A 22,919-nucleotide genomic window follows, 5' to 3' on the forward strand; every position below is an offset into this window, starting at 1 on the left:
AAACAGCCTTAGCACATCATAGAAACCAGCCTCCCCACCATAGCCTCTGTCTACACGTTTTGCTGCTCAGAAAAGCAGGCAACACAATGAAAACTTCCACCCACCCCAAACATCCTGGAAATGATGTGTTGGGTGCAGAGGCTAATGGGGTGGTAGGTAAGGACGAGCGGGAAGAAGGGGTGAGTGTGAATGTCTGAGAAATGGAGATGCAGGTGAGGGCATCTTCCATGGGTAAGATATGAAAGCAGGTGCCACCAGGCTCAATCAACTCGACCTCTCGGTGTACATCGATATGATTTTGCAGTTTACTAGCTACCTGTACTGTATTCGCTCTGTGATGCAGACTAATGTGTTATAATTAAAGTTTTGCTTTGCACCATTTCATTACTCTATTATAATAAATTGAACGGTATGCAAGACAAGTTGTTCAAAGTACCTCGGTACAAGTGTCAACAATAAACCATCTTATATTTAATTTGACAGTTTTTACCTGTAACCATGAACCGCTGCGACTGAGCCAACTTACAAAGTAACTTGTTAAAGCACCGACTCGTCATACAGAACTTCCGAGAATTGCCGAAACAAGTTAACTTGTCATTACAGAGAAAATATAAACCCCAAGGCATAGCACACAAACCTTAGAAACAAATAGTGCCACCCTGGACGAGGGAGGGCCGGCAATATATGTCAATTCGCATGCGCCTGAACGGAAGGCGGCCAAGAACAGCTCGCGTGCAATGTAACGCATGCGCGTCCGTGAGAGGCTCCGGCAAGTCTCGTCAACACGCATGCGCCCAAAGGGTACATTGCCGATTTCCAGTACGTATGTTCTTCCGGGTTGCTTTTCGTGCGCCTGCAAAGCGTTGAGCTCTCTCGTAGCCTGTGCTCGGGGAATTTAAAGCTCGGGCTGTTGGGTAAGGTATGTCTAATTGTGGGGAATTAATACATTTAATTTCAGCAGTGTTGTGCATTTCGTTTCTTCTGTTCCGAAGCTGTTAAATTGCGGAGTCGTGTTGGTCACCATAGCAACTCGTGGTCTTGTTTCGAAAACAGCGTCTTGGGTCCGAGTAATAGCCAGAAATTAAAATATAAAATTTACTCGGTATTAGGAAAAAGTTCAAGTTCAACACACGAGGAGCTCAGCGGGTCGAGCAGCATTTTTGGAGGGAAATGGGCATTCAGTGTTTCGCGTCGAGACACCAGGACTGGGGCAAAGATGCTGCCTGACCCGCTGAGGTTCTCCAGTGCATTGTGTGTCGTTCTGCATTCCGGCATCTGCACTCTGTTTAAAACAAGTTCTTCGCTACCAACCACCCCCAGTTTCAAAGATCAAAGTAAATTTATTACTAAGGTACCTGTACGAAACTACTACCTCAAGATTCATTTTGTTGCATACATCTACAGGAAAAAAATAGAAATGCAATAAGAATTTACGAAAAATTATACACGAACAAAGACCGACAAACGCCAATGTACAAAAGAAGGCAACCTGCAAATGAAAGTCATACCGAGAACAGCATTAGTAAACACACATCAAAGTTGCTGGTGAACGCAGCAGGCCAGGCAGCATCTCTAGGAAGAGGTGCAGTCGACGTTCAGGATCTTCCTAGAGATGCTGCCTGGCCTGCTGCGTTCACCAGCAACTTTGATGTGTGTTGCTTGAATTGCCAGCATCTGCAGAATTCCTGTTGTTGTACAGTATTAGTAAAGATTCCTTTACGGTCGTAGAGTCAGGGCCGCGTAGGCTCTACGCCGCTATGGGCATTTATACCTGTGCGTTGGCGTTGCGTCGCGCTGCAATTCACTGCCACAACACTGGTTGGCGGTGGAGTTTCTGTGCCACCGCATTGAGTTTCTTTGTGTACTTCAAACAATGGTGACTGACACGGAGCGCATCGTGTTGGAGTTGGAGCTAATAAAGGTTGAACAAGAGTTACTTTTACTGAAATTACTGCAATGCAGAAAAGAGAGAAGACATCGGAGGAGATGGCGTGTACGACCATTGAACGGATTGAGGCAGACGGAGAGTGAATTTTCTGCGCTTGTCCGGCTACTAAGAGAGATGGACGAGGAAAGGCATTTCAAATATTTTCAGATGTCGGCAGGTAGATTTGACGATTTGGTTCATCGTCTCCAACCATTTATTTCGCATCAGTATACTCAGAGACTGGCAATCACCATTCGAGTTTTAGCTTCAGGTGGAAGTCAACAGGCTGTAGCAGCTAGCTACAAACTGGTACTCCACTTTAAAAGCTTGTGGTTTCCTAACCTTAACCAATAAGCACCTTGTAGGATGTTTAATACTATTAACCTTCATCTTTTACAGGACCACTAGTAAGCCCTTGTCGAATCACTTTCCTTCACCTGGCTGAATTAGTTCTTGCAATGAATACCTTCTCCTTTAATAACTCACTTCCTTTATTTTATTTTTTAAAAACGAGACACGCTTATGGTAGTGGAGGTTATTTCATGGGATATATGGCATTCCTTCTAAAAATATTCATGTTCTTTGCTTTTCTTTCCTGTATGGTTATGCTGATAGCTTTGTATTATAACTGCAAATTTATGAACTTAATCAAATTCTACTCTTTTCTATGAGTGGCTGTGGCTTTTTCATAAGACCATAAGACAAAGGAGCAGAAGTCGGCCATTCGGCCCATTGAGTCTGCTCCGCCATTTTATCATGAGCTGATCCACTCTCCCATTTAGTCCCACTCCCCCACCTTCTCACCATAACCTTTGGTGCCGTGGCTACTCAGATACCTATCAATCTCTGCCTTAAATACACCCAATGACTTGGCCTCCACTGCTGCCCGTGGCAATAAATTCCATAGATTCACCACCCTCTGACAAAAAAAATTCCTTCGCATTTCTGTTCTGAATGGGTACCCTTCAATCCTCAAGTCATACCCTGTCATACTAGACTCCCCCATCATGGGAAACAACTTTGCCACATCCACTCTGTCCATGCCTTTCAACATTCAAAATGTTTCTATGAAGTCTCCCCTCATTCTTCTAAACTCCAAGGAATACAGTCCAAGAGCAGACAAACGTTCCTCATATGTTAACCCTCTCATTCCTGGAATCATTCTAGTGAATCTTCTCTGTACCCTCTCCAACGTCAGCACATCCTTTCTTAAATTCGTAAATCCTTCATTCGTAAGGATTTAATCCACTACATAATGTACTGGTTGGGCACAGGAGTACATTCAGCCAGAGGCTCATTCCACCGAGATGCAACACAGAGCGTCATAGGAAGTCATTCCTGCCTGTGGCCATCAAACTTTACAACTCCTCCCTTGGAGGGTCAGACACCCTGAGCCAATAGGCTGGTCCTGGACTTATTTCATAATTTACTGGCATAATTTACATATTACTATTTAACTATTTATGGTTTTATTACTATTTATTTATGTTGCAACTGTAATGAAAACCAATTTCCCCCGGGATCAATGAAGTATGACTATGACTAAATAAGGAGACCAAAACTGCCCACAGTACTCCAAGTGAGGTCTCACCAGCGCCTTATAGAGCCTCAACATCACATCCCTGCTCCTATACTCTATTCCTCTAGAAATGAATGCCAACATTGCATTCGCCTTCTTCACTACCGACTCAACCTGGAGGTTAACCTTAAGGGTATCCTGTACGAGGACTCCCAAGTCCCGTTGCATCTCAGAACTTTGAATTCTTTCCCCATTTAAATAATAGTCTGCCTGTTTATTTCTTCTGCCAAAATGCATAACCATAAACTTTCCAACATTGTATTTCATTTGCCACTTCTTTGCCCATTCTTCCAATCTATCCAAGTCTCTCTGCAGACTCTCCGTTTCCTCAGCATTACCGGCCCCTCCACCTATCTTTGTATCGTCAGCAAACTTAGCCACAAAGCCATCTATTCCATAATCCAAATGGTTGATGTACAACGTAAAAAGATGCAGCCCCAACACGGACCCCTGTGGAACACCACTGGTAACGGGCAGCCAACCAGAATAGGATCCCTTTATTCCCACTCTGTTTCCTGCCAATCAGCCAATGCTCTATCCACGTATGTAACTTTCCCGTAATTCCATGGGCTCTTATCTTGTCAAGCAGCCTCATGTGTGACACCTTGTCAAAGGCCTTCTGAAAATCCAAATGTACAACATCCACTGCATCTCCCTTTCTCCCATCTTTCCTGTATTTTCATTTTCACCTTTTGTCCCTCCCTCCCAAAAACCATAAAGGGGGCTTCTACCCACTCCAATCAGTCACATATCATTGTTGTTTACCTCCAGTGTTGTTCTTGTATAATCTTTGTATACTAAATATTGTTTATTTTAAATTCTAGCTATGGTTCAATTACACATCAAACATGGTAGTGAAAGCCAATTTTTGCTTGACACCACAGTAGATGTTACAGTGGAGGATCTAACCAAGCAAGTATCAGCCATTTACAATGGCAGACTCAAAGTAGACAGGATTTGTTCGGGTGAGTATTTGATAAAGTTCCTGAAAATGTGTTAATACATTGGCATGAATAAATTAGGCGTAATCAAATGTGATTAATAAAAGCAAAATTGGGGTGGTGGGATGGAGATGCATCTCTACTGAAGGAGGTGTAAGGTGCTCCTTCCCTCCGCTAGCCCCCAGGGTCATGTGAATCCAAGGGAGCGGGTGGTGGATGGTTGTATGAGTGGCTGGTGCATATCACAAATCCTGGTTATGTGACCATTGATGCCAGGCAGACAATCTCTGAAGAGTATTGATAATGGCTGAGTTCACCCATCTTGTAAAGACACTGCCAAGAGAAAGTAATGGCAAACCACTGCCCTGGGAAAATTGCACATAACCATAATGAATATTGAGTTGGGGTATTATTTTCTACACAATTAAGTTGATTCTCAACATCCATAACTGAAGGATTATTATAGCTGAGATAGCAGTTGAATGCTAAAGTAGGATAATAATCTTGTGTTCCTGTACAGTTTCCATTTAGAATCAACTGTGGAATCAGTGGAAAGCTTCAGAGAGTACAACAACATTTGTAGAGCCATTATTGGCGTTTATTCTGAGATCAGTATCTTGGCACAGGCAGGCAGTTCAGGATGGACTTCTCTTTATTTACAACAAACCTGCTGGAGGAAATCAGCAGGCTGAGCAGCATTTGGGGGTAGGGGAAGGAGTTGTTGATGTTTCAGGTTGAAACCCTGCATCAAAACTGGGGGGAGTGGTGAGATGGAGGACGGGTAGATTGGGTGAGGAGCAAGTTGAGGGAAAGTTAGTTGATGGACTGATCAAGCCAGGTGAGGGTTAGTAGCTGTAATTATGAGGTGGAGGAGTTTGTAGGTACAGGGACAGACATAAGAGGACGAGAAGAAGATCAGATAGTGGGGGAAGAGAGTGGTGAAACCAGAGGTGAGGGTTATCTGAAATTGGAAAATTGTTCTAGTTAGCATTGGGCTTCATGCTAGCAGTGGAGAAAGCAGAGGATGGACAGTATGGAAGTAGGATTGAGAATTGAAATGGCATGCAACAGAGCGCTCAAGACGAGTGCACCCAGTGTGCAGGTGCTCTGCAAAAATTTGTTGCCTAGTCTCAGCATACTTGGTCTTGCTGATATTGAACAGGACACATCAAGAGTACTGAATTGAATAGACTAGATAGAAGAGGGTTAACTGAATCTTTGTCTCAACTGGAAAGATCATTCAGGTACCCACATGGTGCTGAGGGACAAAGTGGAGTCCAAACTGAATTATAAATCTGGGGAGAAATTGTGCAGCATGAAATAGATCATACAAACCTGACTTTATAGATGGAATGCTAACTGAGCCAATGTCTTGTATCATTGCAAACATGATGTCCCAACTCCAATACTCTGAATTCCTGCCTGTGAATGAAAGCATGCTAGGTCCCTCCCTTACTATCCTGTCTACAAGCGTCAGTTTCAGGAAGCTATGACAATGCATCCCATGTTCCTATCAGTGCTTCTACGGAACTTGCTGTTGATGGTATCTGTAGTTGTATATTTGGCCCTGATATACTGTTAACCTGAACTTTTAAACCAGAACATATTAACAGCTTCACCTGAGAGCAGGGGTTCCCAACCTGGGGTCCACGGACCCTCTTGCTTAATGATATTGGTCCATGGCATTTAAAAAAAAAAGGTTAGGATCTCCTGCTTTAGAGGGAGGAATCCAACTAATTTAGCAGGGATCTCCCAGTATTTCCACTCCCATATGGACTTACCTCATGCATATTGCATATCAGAATGCTCCAGCTTTCACTTCCTTATATATTAGGTATATAATTCTGCATTCTGATTGTTTGAGATAACTGCTTGTCCCTATTATTTTAGTTTTCTGATCTCTGAGGATTACACTCCATTTCTATTTTGTACTTCATTTGGAAAAAGCACACCTCGCGATGCCCTGAACACAGTGATGTAACCCGAGGTCATCAGGTGCATTGGGATTTGGTTGATCAAGGCACGACTTGTGTTCAGGTAGCATGTGCTGCAAATCCCCATGGGCTTGCTGTCTTCATCCAGAGCCATCTTGTGGCTTTCTCTGCTGCCGCAGTAATGTTGCCGATGACTCTCTACCTCCTTGTACCAGTGATGCCCAGTGTGCTGAAGGCTCTTTGAAGAGACTGTCCAGCAAAGCACTGGCAGCCTACTTCAATGGGCATGCACTTTGCCTTCCATCCCTGCCTCCGAGAGTCACTGACCAGTTCTTCGTATCTGGCAAGCTTCCTCTCGTGGGCCTCCTCCAGATGCTCCTCCCGCAGTACTGTCAACTCCTGGAAGATGATGGTCAGTGACTGTTGGAGGCAGGGATGGAAGGTAAACTGCTATGTCTGTTGGAGTGGGTTGCTGGGGCGTCACTGGACAGTCTCTTCACAAAGCCATAAGACAGTAAGACATAGGAGCAGAATTAGGCCATTTGGCCCACAGAGTCTGCTCAGTTGTTCCCACTCAACCCCATACACTTGCCCTCTCACCATACCCTGACCGATCAGGAAACAATCAACTTCCACCTTAAGTATACCCACAGACTTGGCTTCCTCCATAGTCTGTGGCAGAGCATTCTATGGATTTGCTACTCTCTGGCTAAAAAAATTACTCCTTACCTCTGTTCTAAAATGTTGCCCCCCTCAATTTTGAGGCTTTGCCCCCGAGTTCAGGATGCCCCCTACCAGAGGAAACATCCTCTCCACATCCACGGTCTAGTCCTTTGAACATTCGGTAGGTTTCAATGAGATCACCTCTGCATTCTTGTAAATTCCAGTGAGTACATGCCCAAAGCTGCCAAACACTCATGTTAGTCCCTTCATTCCCAGAACCATCCTCGTGAACCTCTGGAGTCTCTCCAATGACAACACATCTTTTCTGAGATAAGGGGCCCAAAACTGTTGACAATACTCCCAAGTGTGGCCTGACTAGTGTCTTATAAAGCCTCAGAATTATCTCCTTGCTCTTATATCCTGTTCCCTTTGAAATTAATGCCAACGTTGCATTTGCCTTCTCTACCACAGACTCAACCTGGAAATTAACTTCCTGGGAGTCTTGCACAAGATCTTCCAAGTCCCTCTGCACCGCTCCCTATTTAGATAATAGTCCACACTATTGTGCCCTTTACCAAAATGCATTATCATACATTTACCACTGCATTCCATCTGCCACTTTTTTGTCCATTCTTCCAATTTGTCTGTCCAGCTGCAATCGCATTGCTTCCTCAGCACGATCTCCCCTCCACCTGTCTTTGTATCATCTGCAAACTTTGCCACAAAGTCACCAATTCCATTATCCAAATCATTGACAAACAATGTGAAAAGTAGCAGTTACATACTGGCGGTCAACTAGAAAAAACACTTTATTCTCACTCACTACCTCCTGCCTGTCAGCTAATCGTGCCAGTATCTCAGCTGGTACAAGGAGGCAGAGAGCCGTTAGCAACATTACCGAGGCAGCAGAGAAAGCCACAAGATGGCTTTGAATGAAGAGACCAAGTCCACGGGGATCTGCGGCACATGCTACCTCTACGCAAGCCTCGGCTTGGTCAACCACAGCTGGGTCACCTGGGTCAGGGGTCTGACGAAAGACCCGAAGCACCCAATGACCTCGGGTTACATCACTAATGATGTGTTCAGAGCATTGTGAGATGTATTCTTCAAAAAATCAAAAGTTAAATTTGAAAATGAGAAGATCTGATTAATTTTGGCCCTTAGTTTATTTTGTTATGTGTGTTTGAGGAATACCTGTTAGCTACCTGTTTGACGAATACCAGGAAGCTATGAAAATTTCCATCCACCCAATAAAATAGTTGTAATGTCTGTTTAATAGCAGTTCAACTGAATGATAGCACCTCTTAACTGTAAAGCACTCTCAAATGGATTGAGCTTGTGGAATTTTTGCTGAAGTCTCTAGAATCTACAAACTTTTGATCCACTGATGAAATAAGTAGACTAGTGATCAGGCAAATATCTGATCCATTCTGATGAAAATCCCTATTGTTTTGTGCAAGTCTTACTTGGAAGACACTGTTCAACATCCTGACTCAGCTTTCAAATGTTTTTTTTAGAAATAAGTGAATTGGCAGAGCATGGTACCTTCCTTCCTATTAATATGCAAGGACTAACAGATGAGCAGATAGAAGAACTCAAACTGAAGGATGAGTGGGCAGAGAAATGTATACCCAGTGGAGGTTCTGAATTTAAAAAAGATGAAATTGGACGGAGAAATGGACAAGGTAAGATGATGGGAGTTGACAACATTCTGAACTATTTGCAGGATTTTGGTCCTCCCATGTTTTACTGTAGACCAAAACTGAGAAGACTCCTTTCTAATTCCCTCTATTGCAAGAGATTAAGTTGCAGAAAATGAAAACTGCTGCAAACAAAAATGAAGTTTAAAATTAAAGATTTATAAGGAAATAAAGGCTTCATACCTACTATTAGAAATGCTATCTTAAAAATTAGGAATTATTAATACTGATTGAATGTATGCGGGATGGTTTTTTGAACCAACATGTCGAGGAACCGACTAGAGAGCAGGCTATTCTGGACTGGGTTTTGAGCAATGAGGAAGGGTTAATTAGCGATCTTGTCGTGAGAGGCCCCTTGGGTAAGAGTGACCATAATATGGTGGAATTTTTCATTAACATGGAGAGTGACGTAGTTAATTCAGAAACAAAGGTTCTGAACTTAAAGAGGGGTAACTTTGAAGGTATGAGTCGTGAATTAGCTAAGATAGACTGGCAAATGACACTTCAAGGATTGACGGTGGATATGCAATGGCAGGCATTTAAAGGTTGCATGGATGAACTACAACAATTGTTCATCCCAGTTTGGCAAAAGAATAAATCAAGGAAGGTAGTGCACCCGTGGCTGACAAGAGAAATTAGGGATAGTATCAATTCCAAAGAAGTAGCATACAAATTAGCCAGAGAAAGTGGCTCACCTGAGGACTGGGAGAAATTCAGAGTTCAGCAGAGGAGGACAAAGGGCTTAATTAGGAAGGGGAAAAAAGATTATGAGAGAAAACTGGCAGAGAACATAAAAACGGACTGTAAAAGCTTTTATAGATATGTAAAAAGGAAAAGACTGATAAAGACAAATGTAGGTCCCCTGCAAACAGAAACAGGTGAATTGATTATGGGGAGCAAGGACATGGCAGACCAATTGAATAATTACTTTGGTTCTGTCTTCACTAAGGAGGACATAAATAATCTTCCAGAAATAGTAAGGGACAGAGGGTCCAGTGAGATGGAGGAACTGAGCGAAATACATGTTAGTAGGGAAGTGGTGTTAGGTAAATTGAAGGGATTGAAGGCAGATAAATCCCCAGGGCCAGATGGTCTGCATCCCAGAGTGCTTAAGGAAGTGGCCCAAGAAATAGTGGATGCATTAGTGATAATTTTTCAAAACTCGTTAGATTCTGGACTAGTTCCTGAGGATTGGAGGGTGGCTAATGTAACCCCACTTTTTAAAAAAGGAGGGAGAGAGAAACCGGGGAATTATAGGCCGGTTAGCCTAACGTCGGTGGTGGGGAAACTGCTGGAGTCAGTTATCAAGGATGTGATAACAGCACATTTGGAAAGCGGTGAAATGATCGGACAAAGTCAGCATGGATTTGTGAAAGGAAAATCATGTCTGACGAATCTCATAGAATTTTTTGAGGATGTAACTAGTAGAGTGGATAGGGGAGAACCAGTGGATGTGGTATATTTGGATTTTCAAAAGGCTTTTGACAAGGTCCCACACAGGAGATTAATGTGCAAACTTAAAGCACACGGTATTGGGGGTAAGGTATTGGTGTGGGTGGAGAATTGGTTAGCAGACAGGAAGCAAAGAGTGGGAATAAACGGGACCTTTTCAGAATGGCAGGCGGTGACTAGTGGGGTACCGCAAGGCTCAGTGCTGGGACCCCAGTTGTTTACAATATATATTAATGACTTGGATGAGGGAATTAAATGCAGCATCTCCAAGTTTGCGGATGACACGAAGCTGGGTGGCAGTGTTAGCAGTGAGGAGGATGCTAAGAGGATGCAGGGTGACTTGGATAGGTTGGGTGAGTGGGCAAACTCGTGGCAGATGCAATTTAATGTGGATAAATGTGAAGTTATCCACTTTGGTGGCAAAAATAGGAAAACAGATTATTATCTGAATGGTGGCCGATTAGGAAAAGGGGAGGTGCAACGAGACCTGGGTGTCATTATACACCAGTCATTGAAAGTGGGCATGCAGGTACAGCAGGCGGTGAAAAAGGCGAACGGTATGCTGGCATTTATAGCGAGAGGATTCGAGTACAGGAGCAGGGAGGTACTACTGCAGTTGTACAAGGCCTTGGTGAGACCACACCTGGAGTATTGTGTGCAGTTTTGGTCCCCTAATCTGAGGAAAGACATCTTTGCCATAGAGGGAGTACAAAGAAGGTTCACCAGATTGATTCCTGGGATGGCAGGTCTTTCATATGAAGAAAGACTGGATGAACTGGGCTTGTACTCGTTGGAATTTAGAAGATTGAGGGGGGATCTGATTGAAACGTATAAGATCCTAAAGGGATTGGACAGGCTAGATGCGGGAAGATTGTTCCCGATGTTGGGGAGGTCCAGAACAAGGGGTCACAGTTTGAGGATAGAGGGGAAGCCTTTTAGGACCGAGATTAGGAAAAACTTCTTCACACAGAGAGTGGTGAATCTGTGGAATTCTCTGCCACAGCAAACTGTTGAGGCCAGTTCATTAGCTATGTTTAAAAGGAAGTTAGATATGGCCCTTGTGGCTACAGGGGTCAGGGGGTATGGAGGGAAGGCTGGGTTCTGAGTTGGATGATCAGCCATGATCATAATAAATGGCGGTGCAGGCTCGAAGGGCCGAATGGCCTACTCCTGCACCTATTTTCTATGTTTCTATGTTTACTTTTAAAGAAAGCTGATGTGAAACATTGTTCAGGAAACTGGTCTGAAAATGTCATCTTTTCCTTTTCCAGCTCCAAATCAGTCAATGAAAGCAGTTTTAACAAAAACTAAAGAAGAGGCAAAAGCACTAATTTCAAAGGTATATTTTATAATTAAGATGGCCAAATCCACTTTACAACCCAAGTATAATTACTGCCTGATATTTTTTAACAAGGCGGCTGTTTTAGACACAAGAAGATTGCAGGAAGCAGTGGAATAAAATTAAAATATTGTTGATTTTTGTGTTGTTGTTTGTGGGTTACTTATTGTCCTGGACCCCAGGAGAACCAACTTTTCTGCAGTTTTTTTTAAAAAGTTACTTGATTGAGATCTTAGAAAGATGAAGACTTTAGTTTAATAGATTTGAAAGATTCTACCTCTGGAACAAAGGTTCATTCATTATAAAAGGAAATAAATAACAAAAATGGATTCTTTCTGCCTACTTCACATATGCTGACTATGATGCTTATCTACACTAATCATTGTTGCAAATATTTGGCTTGTATCTTTTTGCCTTTCCTTTCCATGTACCTGTTTAAACATTGTAATTGTACTGTCTCCACTACCCCTCTGGCAACTTGATCCAGATGTTTGCTGTGGAAAAGCTTAGCCTTCAGATCTCCCTTAGATTTCTTCCCTGTCACTGCAAAACCTTCACTACCCTGCAAAAAAGGATTACTTGTCCCATCTTGCTCCTTATTTTATAAATCTCTAAAGTTACTCCTCAACCTTGTGTAGTGAGAATAAACTTGGCCTATCTAATCTCTTATAATTACAGCCCTACATTCCAGACAGCATCCTGGTGAATCTGTTCTGCAGTCCCTAATGCTGCCACATCCTTCCAGTAGTGTGGCAACAGAACTGTACACAACTCTAATACTTAATTTTAACATGCCAGAAATCCATTTCAAACCATTTCATAGTCATCTGACTGGTTTATTTTCTATCAAGTTTGAATGTAAAGAAACTCTATTGTAAAGAATGTAAAGAAATACATTGAAAAACTGTTCAAATACTTCATTAGCATTAAGCTTGATCTTGCCCTCAATTTTCCTCATGTCCATCAACTCACTTTCTAGCAAGTCTTATTTCTGATTGAAATCAGAAATCCTTAAGTTTTTTTCCTGAGCTGATGATTACTATATGGGCAATTGCGCAAGCTGAGTTAAGCTGCTGCTGCTGTATGTCCCTGGTTCAAGGGCATTTCTCATTAAGGAGCACTGTTTGATAAAAGTTTAATAACTTAGTTGTGACAGAAACAAACAAGCATCTCAAGTGAAAGATTGGTTCTCTCTTTTATATAAGAAACAAATTCAGGCCAACGTATGTGTAACAATGGAGATGGTTAACGAAGCACTTGACCAACTGCGAGGAGCTGTTATGATAGTTTACCCCATGGGACTTCCACCACATGATCCAATCCGACAAGAATTTGAAGGGAAAGAAGATCTGTCCGGATTACAGGCAAGTAGAAAACTATATGAGAGTTAACTGATAGATGAGAGCAGCTTGAATTCTATTTCTTCACCTACATTTATTTTTGAGATACATGAATGTTTACAGATTATTTTTTCTTAAAGTTTCAATAATGGAAATAAGCAGCTAATGAAAAAGATTATTGTATTTGAAATTATTAAATATTGTATAATCGTTATTTTGGTAGGCTGGGAAAATGGTGATTGAAGATTCTGAGGCTCGTCTGTGGTGGGCAGGAAAAGAGTTGCAAAGAGGAAAGAAACTATCTGATTATCTTGGCAAGAATGAGAAAACCAAAATTGTTGTAAAGATACAAAAGGTAAATATGTGGATAAGAGTACTTTAATGCATTACCAGCCTAGTACTTTTAAGCATTTGATCATGAACATAAGATGAATAACTTGGAATTCCTTTTTTCCCCCTTTTAGAGTGGACTAAATAAGAGGGTGTTTTTTTTTTCTAAAGTTGCAATTTGCCAGAGAGAGTAAACATAAAATTGATCCCAGAAGCAATTTTAGATTGCTTCTTTGAGGTTTAAGAATAGTATCAGAAGCACTTGATTTGCAAAGAGTAAAAAAATGTTTTATTTCCCCTTTCTCAAGCCCCACTACAGCTTCAAATTTAGAGGAATAGATGTGAGGCAGTAAAACTAAGCTGTATAAATCCTGTTAACTTTGATCTGTTAAAACTTATCACTATGTTGTAAATATGCTATCTCAACTGTCTTCAAGATTGTGGGCATTTGCTATTCTTCCAGTATTTCTCTAGAGCTTTCACAAAATTATCGGTTGTCCATCGTATCCAACTTTGCCATGGATGGTTCTAAGCCCAGCTGCAAAAGGTGGAGGGTTGGACGAGGGGCTACTAACCCCATCCCATTTATTTTTTTATATATAAAATGTTACAGAAATGCCAACAGAAGCTCCAAGGACTGCATCGCTGGGAAAGGAAGGATACACTAAGAAAATTGGCTACACCTGGGAAAATTTCTAAGACTTGTTCAGGATAGAGGGCTCCAGGGAGCTGCCTTTGGCAGCCTTTGCCCCAGTTTGGATGCTGGGCTTAAGTCATCATCATTTCCAGCAATGACAGGAGACCTGTGTATAAGAGTTTTTAAAGTGGAGAAACCATTGCACTGAGGCAGTTCCACTCTCTCTAGTAGTCACAAACTGCGGTCTGTCTTGGTTGCAGTAGATGACAGTGACTACTTCTGTGTCATATCATGCCCATTTCACTCCACGAAGCTTTGCAGAACCACCTTCCCGCTTGTTGGATCTTACTCTTGATCTCATCTGCTCAGTACACGGGAGCTGACTTCACATGCTAGAACAGGCATGTATTACCCTATCTCACCAGGGTATGAGGCCTGCCAGCTACCTTCACCTGGTTTAGTTGGCCTTTTGAAGCGATGCACTGGGATGTGGCTGCTGTCATATGCAAACAGCTACTTGGAGCCACAGGCGAGGATCTGAGTGTCCAGTGGGGCCCAAAGGTGAGTGAGCTGCCTCAGAATGGACATGACAAGCCCCTTCACCAGAGGTGTTTTCCCTCCCTGGACACCCCATACACCCACAAAATTACAGATCATCAGCAAAACCCAAAAGAAAACTGCCCCACCCCCAATGTTCTTTCAAAATTGAGATGTAAAAAATACATTAACCAATAAATGTTTGCAGATAATTCACCTGGTTAGGACAATGAGAAGTAATGCCATAGAATATCATTGGGACAGTACCCGCTGTATGCTGATATAGCACATAGAAACAAAATGTTGTATCTCCATGGTAGAAAACACTAAAATCCATGGGCTAAACGAGGAGGGAAGCATAAATTAAAACTTGGGTCCTTGACAAGTCACCAAGGAGGAAGACATGGAAGATGGCAGTTTGAGAGGTGTGTAGAGATGGTTAGTATTAAGGAGATGATGTTAGATATTTTGGGATGCCTAAGGGTTAATATATTCCCAAAACTAGATGAGAACTATCCTAGTTTGCTGTGAGGAGATATAGCTGGGGCTTTGACAATTATTTGTATCTTCTCTAGCCACAGTGAGGTTTTGGAGGATAGGTAATGTTCTTTTATTTATGAAGGGTAGCTGGGTAATCCAGGTAGGTAAGTATACGATGCTTATATCAGTGCTAGGAGAATTCTTGCAGAAAATAAGGGATGAGAATCAAGTATATTTGGAAAGGCAGGTGCTGATCGGGGATGATCAGCGTGGCAAATCCTATCTCACTAATTTGAGTTTTTTTTAAGGTGTTAACTAAGATGACTGATGAAGGCAGTATACCAGACATTGTCCATATAGACTTTATCAAATAATTTACTGAAGTCCCACATTGCTGGGCATATGGCACTGAAGGGGAGGTGGCTAATTGGATCCAAAATTAGCTTGGAGATAGGATGCAGAGTAGCAGTGCAAGAATGCTTATCTGCTTGGAAGTCTGTGACCAGTGGTGTACTACAGGAATCTTTGTTGGGGCCTTTGTTTTTATCATACATGTTAACGACTTAGAACATAGTATAGTGCAAACAGCATAGCATAAATCCTTTGGCCCATGATGTGCCAACATTTTAATCTACTCCAAGATCAATCTAATCCTTCCTCCTACATTTCCTTCGATTTTTCTATCATTCATGTGCCTAAGTTTCTAAATGTCCCTAATGTATCTGCTTCTAACATCATCCTTACAGTGCATTCTGCACACCCACCACTGTGTAAAACTTACCTCTGACATCCCCCTCTCCCACACTCCTTTAATCACCATAAAATTATACCCCTTTGTATTAGCATTTTCCACTGTGGGAGAAAGTTGCTGGCTGTCCACTTGATCTATGCCTCTTATCTTTACAACTGTCAAGCCATCTCTGATTCTTCTTTGCTACAAAGAGAAAACCCCTAGCTTGTTCAGCCTATCCTCATAGACATGCTCTCTAATCCAGGCAGCATCCTGGTAAATCTCCTGTGCACTCTCTCTAAAGCTTCCACAGTAAAACGCAGAGCACTACAAAATGCAAAATGTTGCAAAGCAGATGGATCTTGGATTCAAGTCCATAGTCCCTTGAACCATGGTTAGATAGGGTGGTGAGGAAGCAAATGGCAAGTTTGTGAAGTTAAGGCGTGGTGTAAAAGTTGGGATGTTACGACATTGTGCATAACCTGGACATATCTAAACAAAGCCCACAGGAGCAAAGCACTGGTGAAAAACATTAGGACAGAAGGAAAAGAGGGAAAGGTTTAATAGCCATAAAATAACAAAGCAGCATTAGCAACTGGATGCTAATTTGTGGCTTTGATTTTTCAATAGCAAAGTCATGGTGCTCCAGCCAGAGAACCAATTATCACAGAAGACGAACAGAAGCAAATGATGATGTATTACTACAGGAGACAAGAAGAACTCAAGGTACAGCAATTTTATCTACCTTACATGAAGTTTTATCCTTCATTTAATCTGAAAATCCATTCGCTATTTAGTATGTGAAAGGAAGAACCAGGGAATTATAGACAAGAGTGGTTGTTATGAAACTGTTGGAGTCCCTTATAAAGAGGGAATGAACAATTTTAATAGAGCCCCAGATTTGTCATGTGAAGTGCAGCTAATTGAAATGTTTTAAAGTTGACACATGAATATTTAGGTAGATGTTTAATTTGCTCAAGTTGCTATCACGGAAGTGAAGGCAAAAATATTAATTTAACAAGGAAATTCTTCGAGTATTGACACAATGGGGGCAATACTCAGATATTCTGATTGGAACAGTATGACTTGTGTCCTGCAGGGATCGGTATTGGAAGGATATACAGATTTTGCAGCACTCTATAGTGTAGAGTTACCAGAATTACTGGAACTCCATTCGTTGCATACCCTTTGAATTTAGATTATAAAAAGTGATGTTATTGAAGATCAAGATACTAAGAACTGAACGTAGATGGATAATATCACTCTTGAGTTGGAAGTCTAGGATTTGGGAACATAACCAAAAAAGCAAAAAGGCAGGCATTCCAGAAATAAAGTTAAGAATTGTTTTTCTATGTGCAAATTGTGGTAACTGTTTAAAAGTAGCTTTCTGAAGTGGCATTTGATGCTGTTGTTATAAGCAAGCTTGTGATTGATAAATTTGGTAACCAAGAACTTCAAGAGATGGGGCAAGGACATCTTGGCCTTTTCTCCTTGGAGCGACGGAGAATGAGAGGTGACCTGAGAGGTGTATAAGATGGAGAGGCATTGATCGTGTGGATAGTCAGAGGCTTTTTCCCAGGGCTAAAATGGTTGCCACAAGAGGACACAGGTTTAAGGTGCTGGGGAGCAGGTACAGAGGAGATATCAGGGGCAAGTTTTTTCACTCAGAGTGGTGAGTGCGTGGAATGGGCTGCTGGCAACGGTGGTGGAGGCGGATATGATAGGGTCTTTTAAGAAACTTTTGGATCAGTACATGGAGCTTAGAAAAATAGAGGGCTATGGATAAGCCTAGTAATTTCTAAGGTAGGGACATGTTCGGCACAACTTTGTGGGCCGAAGAGCCTGTTTTGTGCTGTAGGTTTTCTATGTTTCTAAGGACAGATATATGGAATTGAGCAAGACATAATTCATAATCATATTCGATGATGAAACAGCCTGAAAGTACATTGGAGAAATTGGTATTTAAACCTTCATATGGTTAGAAAATAGGAATTCAGACAACAGTAAAATGTTTTGAAGGCCTTTATTGTAATGAATTTGAGTACAATATCAAGCTTATGTTGCCGCAGTTGTAGTAGTGTTGGTGAGCCCCCATCTTGGAGTTTGTGGAGTTTTGATATGAGAAAGGATACTTCTGGCACATGGAATATAGATTTGATTCCTGGTCACGTCAAGACACGAGAAACTGAGTTGGCAAAATCTCTGATCACTGAATTTCAGAAGAATACTAGTGACTAGAGCTGCAAACTGAACAATAGATAGATTAAAAAAGATTACATTTTCTTTTCTAGTTTAAAAATTTGTTTAAAATGCATGTTTAATTTTTTTTCAATGAACATTTCTAACTTGAATATTTGAATTGTTTCTTTCCAGAAACTTGATGAAAATGATGATGAATCCTATCTTGATTCAGCTTGGGCAGATAGGCATGCTCTGAAAAGGCAGTTTCAGGGTGTAAGCAACATCAGATGGGGTCCTGGAAAATAACAGTGATCATCTCACCTGGCAGACTTTGCTGCTTTGCTATCACAAACAATGGGGATGCCATGATGTTCCCATCTCAACTTTTTGCAATTTAGCTAATGAAATAATCTGTCATTCTCTAAGCCTCTTTTACATTTTGAACAAATGGAAAGTTCTAGATTTCAAAATATTGTTAATGATAAATTTGTTTGGTAGAAACTTTTCTTTAGCTCTATTTTATACATGTTGAAATTCAGGAACACTTGTATTTATGTTAAATAAATATTTATTTTCCAGTTTATATTTTGCTGTACATTCTTCAGGATTCATGCACAGATTAAAAATTTTAAGGATTCTACAATATCTTAGAAAAAGCCACTGGCTCAAATTTAACTTTGCAAGCAATGCTGAGGCTATCAGTGCTCAGTGTTATGAAGCAAGTTGAAGAGCAACTTCTGTATATGCCTGTGCATGTTTAGACACTGCTTGCTTGGTCTCTAATTGTACTTCATTCTCTTTAATGCTGACCACTACTCGACTTCAACCCTTCAGTATCTCTTATACTTGAGTGCACGCATGTTGCAAAGTGGGAATCAAGTGCCCATATTCTGTATTTCAGTTATTGCATTTTTTTTTATTTCCCTCTAATTTATCTCTCTCCATTTACACCACCTCCAGACAAATTAACACACCTTCACAACCACCTCTCAGCTGGCACAAACACTTTGTCAGCTTCTCAATCTCCACCCTATCAGATGCATTCTCCATTGTCCCTCCCCTCCCCTCCCCTCCCTCTATGTTTTAAGATGTGCTTCTTTTTTCCCTAAATTATCTCAAAACAAAAACTCACTCCTGCACATGCTACATAACCTGCTATATATTCTCAATTTGATTTAAGTGCCTAACTTATCTGGTTTTGAGATGTTTTGCATTGTTACTGCAACTTTATTTAAATGTTTACTTCTCACATTCAGAAACAAAAAAGCCTTTGATTGATAAAAGCATTTGCAGCATTAAAAATGATTAAGAATATTGGCAAAGAATTCTGGAGTGGTTGGGGAATGCATCACAATTTGATATTCAAAGCCTGTCTGTGGTAAGGAGGCTGTACCACCTTGCTGGATGCCTGCCTGTTGGATACAGAGGTCAGTTGTCCAACACTGCTCATCATGGGTCATGAAGCCAGGCAGTGTCCAGTTAGGTAGAAATGTTTATTAAAACTTATGCATACGAGTGATTTTTTAAAAAATTTTGGGCAAGCATAATTACTACCAAGCAATCCTCTTGCCCTGGTAATGTGTAAATATATAATCTGGAGATTTTAAACAGTTTTTACCATTTCCAATCTATCTATTAAATGTGTTTTCCTATTTTATTTCATCAATCACTTTCTAAACATTATTTACAACTTAAGTTCTGTTTTGGTCTTGATTTGCTCATTAGAGGATTCTTTTGCAGGTGGTTGGGCTTATTTTCTCTTTAGCACAGAGGCATTCTAGTGATTCAAGTTCCTGATAATCAACAAGTTTCTACTTATATAAAAAAAATTCCACAAATGCCAGGGCTGACTGTCTACATACTGAATACTGACTGTGCAACATCAATATTACTGGATTTGGATTCCCTCCCCCCCCCCAAAAAAAATAAACACAATTGTCATACAGGACAATCACATGGTTTATGGGGAAAAAAATCACATTACTTTTCCTTTTAGATTCCACTTATAAATTCACCTCTTTAGACAGAAGGGGGAGCCATCTCGAAGGGAGAATAAAGATTGTTTTCCACCAAATTGCAGAAGCAATTCAAATCTTAGTAACAACCTGAAAAGCATTCCCCACCACCACAAAATACAAGTGTTTAAATTCGCTGCATGACCATACTTCAGTAAGTCGTAATCTTTTAAAACAGTGCAGTGAATAAAACACTTTTGCAAAATACAAATTTTCAGCCTGAAATTAATATAACACTTGAACAACAGATAGCGACTATAGGCTTAGCATGATATCTTGCACTCAAGTTAGAAATTGATGACCAGATTATTTTCAAGCCAACAATAATTTCCAGTTTCAGTACTGCCAAACAATAGGCTACTACACTAAAGAGCCTTGCAGGACCAAAAAATGGGTCTGGAGGTGGGTATTTAAAAAAAGCCTAGTTGAAGCCTCAATGGGAGAAGGATGGTATGAATACTAATACCAAATTATTACCAAAATCCTGGAAGGGTTCTGTTTGTTACCCTTCAGTTTTCACTATTAACGTATGGATTTGATGGCTTTGTAGTGTTGAGGAAGAAGGGGGTCTGCAGAAGGTCTTGGATTAGGAGAATGGGCAAAGAAGTGGCAGATGGAATATTGTAGTAGGAAGTGTATGGTCATGCACTTCTGTAGAAAGATTCTAACAGAGAAACTTAAAAATCAGAGGTGCAAAGTGACTTGGGTATTGTCATGCAGAATTCCCCAAATGTAACTTGCAGCTTGTGATGGTGGTAAGGAAGGCAAATGCAGTGTTAGCATTTGCCTTTGAGAGGACTAGAAGGATGTAATGCCAAGGCTTCAGAAGGTATTGATCAGATCACACTTGGAGTATTGTGAGCAGTTTTGGACCCCATATCTAGGGAGAGATGTGCTGGCATTGGAGAGGATCCAGAGGAGGTTCACAAGAATGATTCCAGGAATGAAAGGGTTAACGTATGGGGAACATTTGATGGCTCTGGGCCTGAAATCGCTTAAGAATGGGGGGAGGGTGCTGATCTCTTTGAAACTTACCAGATATTGAAAGGCCTAGATAGATTAGATGTTTCCAATAGTGGGGAGTCTAGGACCAGAGGGCCTCAGAATAGTGGAATGTGAATTTAGGACAGATGCGTCTTTTCAGAATCGGGTTTATTATCATGTGAAATTTGTTAACTTAGCAGCAGCAGTTCGATGCAATACATATCTAGCAGAGAGAAAAAATAAAAGTACAGTATTACAGTATATGTATATTGAATAGATTTAAAACGTGCAAAAACAGAAATACTGCACTTTTTAAAAAGTGTGGTAGTATCCAAAGATTCAATGTCCATTTAGGAAGCAGATGGCAGAGGGGAAGAAACTGTTCCTGAATTGCTGAGTGTGTGCCTTCAGGCTTCTGTACCTCCTACCTGATGGTAACTGTGAGAAAAGGGCATGCCCTGGGTGCTGGAGGTCCTTAATAATGGACACTGCCTTTCTGAGACACTGCTCCCTGAAGATATCCTGGGCACTTTGTAGGCTAGTACCCAAGATGGAGCTGACAAGATCTACAACCCTCTGCAGCTTCTTTCGGTCCTGTGCAGTAGCCCCTCCATACCAGACAGTGATGCAGCCTGTCAGAATGCTCTCCATGGTACAACTATAGAAGTTTTTGAGTGTATTTGTTGACATGCCAAATCTCTTCAGACCCCTAATGAAGTATAGCCGATGTCTTGCCTTCTTTGTAACTGCATCAATATGTCGGGACCAGATTAGGTCCTCAGGATATCTTGACACCCAGGAACTTGAAACTGCTCACTCTCTCCACTTCTAATCCCGCTATGAAGATTGGTATGTATTCTTTCGTCTTACCCTTCCTGAAGTACATAATCAAGCTCTTCTGTCTTACTGACGTAGAGTGCCAGGTTGTTGCTGTGGCACCATTCCACTAGTTAGCATATCTCACTCCTGTACACCCTCTCATCACCACATGAGATTCTATCAACAATGGTTGTATCATCAGCAAATTTATAGATGGTATTTGAACTATGCCTAGCCACACAGTCATGTGTAGAGCAGCGGGCTAAGCACACACCCCGAGGTGCGCCAGTGAGGATATGTTATCACCCATCAGCCCCTATTGTGGTCTGCTGGTTAGGAAGTCAAGGATCCAATTGCAGAGGGAGGTACAGAGGCGCAGGGTCTGCAACTTCTCAATCAGGACTGTGGAAACTATATTAAATGCTGAGTTATAGTCGATGATCAGCATCCTGACATAGGTATTTGTGTTGTCCAGCTGGTCTAAAGCCATGTGGAGAGCCATTGAGATTGCACCTAGCCAGATGGTGACGAGTCCGTAGAACTCATTGTAACAGAAGATTGTGGAGCCATATCATTGGGTACATTTAAAGTGAAGGTTGATAGCTTTTTGATTAGTCAGGTTGTCAAGGGTTAATGGGAGAATTTAGAGGAATGGGGGTTGAGAGGGCTAATAAATCAGCCATGATGGAATGGCAAAGCAGACTCGATGGGCCAAATGGCCTAATTTATCCTGCTGTCTTATGGCCTTATGTAAACAGAAATTGGAGAAAAAACTATTCCCAGATTTGTAGATAAGAAGAAAAAGTGAAAGAGCTCTGGATAAGAAACAACTATGAGCAAAAATTATCCAAAGGAATAATAAACATTCAGCGTATGGAAAGATCAGTGGCTCTCAACTTTTTTCTGCTTGTGGCCAACTGCACTAATTATTCTAATATACAGTCAATATTTAACAGGTTGAGTATTATTATATGTTAGATATCTTACAGGTGTATATGAAACATAAAACATTTCAAAATCTGAATAGGATCATTTTAATATATAATATTCTTCCAAACAGCAAAAAAAGCACTTAATGTTATTACTTTAGGCATTTAGTGTGATTTTTGCAACTGATGCAAACTAGTGAGATTTTGAATATCTGGTTGCAAATTGGTTAATGATAACTAAAGAATACCTCTTTTCACAACATCAAGACTGTCACACATTTTTGACAGTAAGTGAGGAGCTTGACTAGAAACATAGAAAATAGGTGCAGGAGTAGGCTATTCGGCCCTTCGAGCCTGCACCGCCATTCAGTATGATCATGGCTGATCATCCAACTCAGAACC

At 41.2% G+C, this 22,919-nt stretch overlaps 1 protein-coding gene across 4 annotated transcripts; it reads left to right on the forward strand.

Annotated features, from left to right (window-relative positions):
* The first annotated feature begins 808 nt into the window (after positions 1–808).
* On the forward strand, positions 809–19,786 carry cfap298 (cilia and flagella associated protein 298). 4 transcript variants are annotated; one of them, XM_063049813.1, is made up of 8 exons: positions 809–919; positions 4,331–4,471; positions 8,562–8,729; positions 11,468–11,535; positions 12,741–12,899; positions 13,099–13,230; positions 16,220–16,315; positions 17,963–19,739. In XM_063049813.1, exons 2-8 carry the CDS (start codon positions 4,333–4,335, stop codon positions 18,074–18,076), a joined length of 876 nt encoding a protein of 291 aa, XP_062905883.1. In that variant the 5' UTR covers positions 809–919; positions 4,331–4,332; the 3' UTR covers positions 18,077–19,739. The 4 variants fall into 4 exon arrangements, with proteins under 4 accessions (XP_062905883.1, XP_062905884.1, XP_062905882.1 ...); XM_063049814.1 differs by having other exon boundaries at positions 815–914; positions 17,963–19,740; XM_063049812.1 differs by lacking the exon at positions 809–919 and adding an exon at positions 1,894–2,105 and having other exon boundaries at positions 17,963–19,741.
* Positions 19,787–22,919: the final 3,133 nt, after the last annotated feature.

The sequence above is a fragment of the Mobula hypostoma genome, chromosome 6, assembly GCF_963921235.1.
Source record: "Mobula hypostoma chromosome 6, sMobHyp1.1, whole genome shotgun sequence".
Classification (NCBI taxonomy): Eukaryota; Metazoa; Chordata; class Chondrichthyes; order Myliobatiformes; family Myliobatidae; genus Mobula; species Mobula hypostoma.